The sequence below is a fragment of the Phanerochaete carnosa genome (genome assembly GCF_000300595.1).
Source record: "Phanerochaete carnosa HHB-10118-sp unplaced genomic scaffold PHACAscaffold_329, whole genome shotgun sequence".
Classification (NCBI taxonomy): Eukaryota; Fungi; Basidiomycota; class Agaricomycetes; order Polyporales; family Phanerochaetaceae; genus Phanerochaete; species Phanerochaete carnosa.
In genome coordinates this window covers 1-4,199 of record NW_006767956.1, presented here as the reverse complement: position 1 = coordinate 4,199, position 4,199 = coordinate 1, and the positions used below count along the sequence as shown (strand labels likewise).

Here is a 4,199-nt window from a genome sequence, read left to right as displayed (position 1 = left end):
GATCGGCGTCCTTCGGAGCTGCAGAACCTCTTTCACTGCGTCTTCAAGACGAGGATCCTCCTCGCGCGGGTATATAGGTCGAGTTCCGAGAAACTCGAAGGCAGGCGGGAAAACCTTTTCAAGGAACAGCGTTGCGTTCTTGCGACACGCGGTGGAGTCTTCCGGCTCGTCAGAATGGGGGAGATGCCAAAGGCACTCGTCTTTGGGCCAATACACCGCCAGACAGCGTAGCCTGGGCCATTTGAGGCTAAGGCTTTCCGCAATCAGACGCTATTAATGCGCTTCTCGTGAGTGTGAAAACACCCACCACAGACAAAGAACACTTACCATTATGCCGTGGTAGTCTATCTCTCGATTCCTCATCAACTCCGAAGCGAGCCGAAGCTGCTGTACATCGCTCCAGAAGTGGTCTTGGAAGTGTGGCGGATTACAAACAAACTCGACGGGATCCGTGAGTACATGCTCCGTTCGAGGTTGGGCGTGTGCGGCCTCGTTGACGCCGGGCCAAATCCAGTTGACCGCAAAGGCAGTGCACTTGAATCTTGCGTGCGGAGAACCGGTGGACGACCGCCAGCGGGATGCCTCTGGAGACAACGGGCGACGGGAGAATGCGAATTCATAGAAAACACCATACGACTCCTTCCAGGACGGGGGCCTAGTAGGCGACTGCGCGTCCACGTCCTTGAGGGAAGGCTGGTCCACCGGGAGTCTGCTGCCTTCGCTCGGTCTAACCCATGTGCCTGTACCGTCGATGAGTTTGAGCAGAGCCTCGAGTCGCAACGGCGAAGCCTCGTCCCATGTATTTGAGAAGCATATATTCACTTCGAGGAGTGTAGAGTGGCGTTGGACAAAGTCGTAAATTATTGATGGTTGACCTTCGACGTATGTTAGCTTCAGGACGCGCAGGTTGGGAAATGAGAGTCCGCGACAGCAGCGTTCAATGGCCTCGAAGGAGTATAGCTCGTGGATCGCCAGCGTGCGAAGGCTGCCATAGGTCCCAATAGGTGGCGACGGACGAAGAGTGCCGTTCCTGTCTACATCTACCATGAACAGCCGTAGTGTCTTCAGTTTGGGGAAGGGGCCGATTTCTGGGAATAGCAGGTTGCATCGCCAGAGCAAGACGAGGTTTCGCAGCCCGGAAGAGGACGCGGAAAGAGCCTCAAAGTTGTATCCAGGAGTTGTCACGGCATCAACACATTCGAATGAGACAAGATTAGGCCATTGGAACCAGTCCCAGCTGAAAAAGAACTTGTCGTAGTAGCGATCGAACGTGTACAGGCCGTAAAGGTATGGAACACGGCCAATACAGATAGTCCTAGGTTCGGATACCGACATGAGTTGTGAACGAACAATAACGAGGATGTTGAAAAGGGATGGGAGCATACTTTGTCACCTTGAAGTTTTCACATTCTCCCACTTCTTCAACATGATTCCTGGAGCTCCAAGCATCTATCTCTTGCTGAAAGTCTTCAAACTCGTCGATATTCTTGAAGTATCGATGCCGCCTTGCAAAAGTCAGCGCTATTGGTTTCATGCGACGACTGAGGCGTGCAAGAATATAAAATACATCTTCCGCCCTGTTCTTCGGTGGGTACTTGGGCCGTGCCACGTCCACGTACTCGAAGACTTCGTGGATCAACTCATTCGGAAGGTCATTGAACCCTCGCTGTTGCATCTTGCTGCCCTGCTGCTTAGAAGATAGCTTAACATGACGAAGTGATGCGCACTGACTACGACCGGTTGCTATTAAGTTATCCCCCGTACGTTGAGATTCGCGGAAGAACAACGAGACGCCAGCGGTAGCACCTGAAGGCCCAAAGCTTGAAGCTTTGAGGGCCGGGACCCGACACAACTCATCAGTGTCTCCCGTCTGTAACTACAATACACGTTGATGCGGAAACACACTGTACATTGCTTGCTCATGTCTCAGTTTGTCAGAAGCATCCTTCAGCATCCCGCGTAAGTACGAGAAAGAGAGCAGGAACAATAGCGAGTAAACATCGTTCTCATTTGATTTTGTCATTTAAGCCCTCGTCCTCCGAGGCAATCCCTTCAAGTCTATCGAGGCAGCGACGGCTCGTAACGAAGGTGACATTACACACCTTACAAGCTTCAAATCCCGGGCCAAGATAATTGCGGACGAGACTCTTAGTACCGCCAGCGACCTTCGGCATCCCGGATAGTATGTTCGAGTTCCTGACCAACAAGCACCAAGAACGCCGGCGGGTCGCCTCGAGGACATCCAGTCCACCACAAATGTCCGTTTACGCTCCTCACAGAGCCATCGGGATGCCTAGAGATACGCCATTTCCATAGAACGACGTCTGCCTTTGGAATCCGCATCCTCGGTGACGAACCATTCGTACCCTTCGAGGGCGAGATTCGCCTTTGCCAGTTGGCGCACGACCCTGACAACCAAGGGGTAATTCCGTGCTTCCCGTGCCCAGAAAAGCAGATTCGGATCGTCCGTATCCAGTGGAGCACTATCGTCCAGGCACAAAACAGTCCGTATGGTGTCGTCAAGAGCGTATTCGCTATGCAGGCAAGAAAGGGACATCGCCCCGCCGGTTTTGCAGTAGAAAGGAGGTGTCAGCCAGTCGAGGAAAGGAATATCTATGCAATCGCATAACTCGCAAAGCTCATCATTCTCGCGCTCCCAGCGATCATTGACGTGCTTGCACTGCCAGTAGGCACCGTCAAATAGCCAATGTAGCGTCAACTTTCGTATGTTTGGCCAATTCTTCATTTGTTTTGCGATCGAGCCCTATGGGGACGGGGATTGGCGGTAACAACAAAGACCCAAGGCTACTCACTGGCATGACATTGTCGAAAGGAAACAGAGGATCTTGCTTGATAGCGAACGAGAGACGTAATTCTTGAACGTCCAAAAGACACTCAGGTATCTCGCCTAAAAACGCAGTAACGTCGGGCGGCAGCTGCGCAGTTAAATGCTCGATATCGTTGTCTAATCGCTGCCGTCTCACCTGAAGATGTGAGAGGAACTCGCGCTGCGAGTTTGCAATGTCAAATACGGAGTTTACACGTAATCACGCAATCCGGCCGTCCCCGGGAGGACAGCCTTAAGTCAATTCCGTAGGCGTCCACGCGCGTCGCGCGACGATGGTGGGGCAGCGGAGGACAGTACAGACAAACGCACCAACAGTAGAGTTACAACAGAGTGACGAAGACACGACCATAAAACAAAAACAAGGGAGGGAAGGAGGGAAAGCCAAATAAGCCTATAAGATAGCCGAGATGAGAGACGAGAAAAGATGCACGCTGTGCAAGCTTAAGAGAACCAACCTTAGAGTAGCCGAGATGAGAGACGAGAAGAGGTGCGCTGCACCCCTAACTGTCCCGCGTTCTGCGTACTCCTCGAAGAGGGGTCCCACTCGGCACGCGCCATTCGCCACTCACGCCAGTGGCAGCGCGACCGAGACCTCTTCCGGTTGGGTGTCCGCTGGACATTTCCCGCGCTGCGGGTAGGAGCCCTGGCGCTGTCTGGGCGCGCACATCGATAGCAAGCGGTACGATTAGATCAGTGTAAAGATTCTTTAAACACAAACTATTTCAAAGAATTGAATCGCCAGTCCAATACATTTGTAGCGGGGCTTCTGAGGATCGGTGATTTCGCCATTTGGCAGGGGTACGCGTGAGAACTTGAAATCATAGAAGGCTCCCCAGCTAAAATCGAAGTCAGGAGGAATTGGGCAGCCGACAGCATACTCATCGAAGCTAGGCTGATCCAGAACGAGGTGCGGTTCGTGTTTTGAATATACCCAGTTCCCTGTATGTACTCTCCCTTGAAACAACTTGATCAAGGCCTCCAAGCGAAGCAACCTATGATGTCCTAGCTCAAAGCTCGCTGCGACTTCGCGCAGGGTGCCGTGTCGGCGAATGAAGTCGTAGACTCGCGGGACGGATTCCTTCGAGGCGCAGGACGCGCAGATTGGGAAACGTATATTTCACACTGTGGCAGAAGCTGTCAATTAAATTTGACTTGGTAGATAGGTCGTGGATCGCGAGAGTTGTGACGGCCACACTGTTAAGTTCGCTCCAGGAGCACGACAAGCTCTGCCGAGGAAGCACCTCGTGGCCTACGATCACCCGGAAAGACTCTAATGTGGGGAATAGTTAGGCAGTTATCCAACATCCAGAGAATGCCTAGATGCTTCAGTTGGGGGTGGCACATCGCGAGG

The 4,199-nt window shown here is 52.7% G+C and overlaps 2 protein-coding genes across 2 annotated transcripts; both read right to left on the bottom strand.

The window, feature by feature from the left end:
- Window positions 1–27: 27 nt before the first annotated feature.
- On the bottom strand, window positions 28–1,675 carry PHACADRAFT_202488 (uncharacterized protein; the record flags this gene model as incomplete). The annotated part of the gene is made up of 3 exons (XM_007402671.1): window positions 28–270; window positions 328–1,315; window positions 1,386–1,675. Coding segments are annotated over 3 exons (1,521 nt in total), but the record flags the coding sequence as incomplete, so codon positions are not given.
- Window positions 1,676–2,285: 610 nt separating this feature from the next.
- On the bottom strand, window positions 2,286–2,789 carry PHACADRAFT_189085 (uncharacterized protein). The gene has a single exon (XM_007402670.1). It carries the CDS (start codon window positions 2,744–2,746, stop codon window positions 2,294–2,296), a length of 453 nt encoding a protein of 150 aa, XP_007402732.1. The 5' UTR covers window positions 2,747–2,789; the 3' UTR covers window positions 2,286–2,293.
- Between the last annotated feature and the right edge of the window lie 1,410 nt (window positions 2,790–4,199).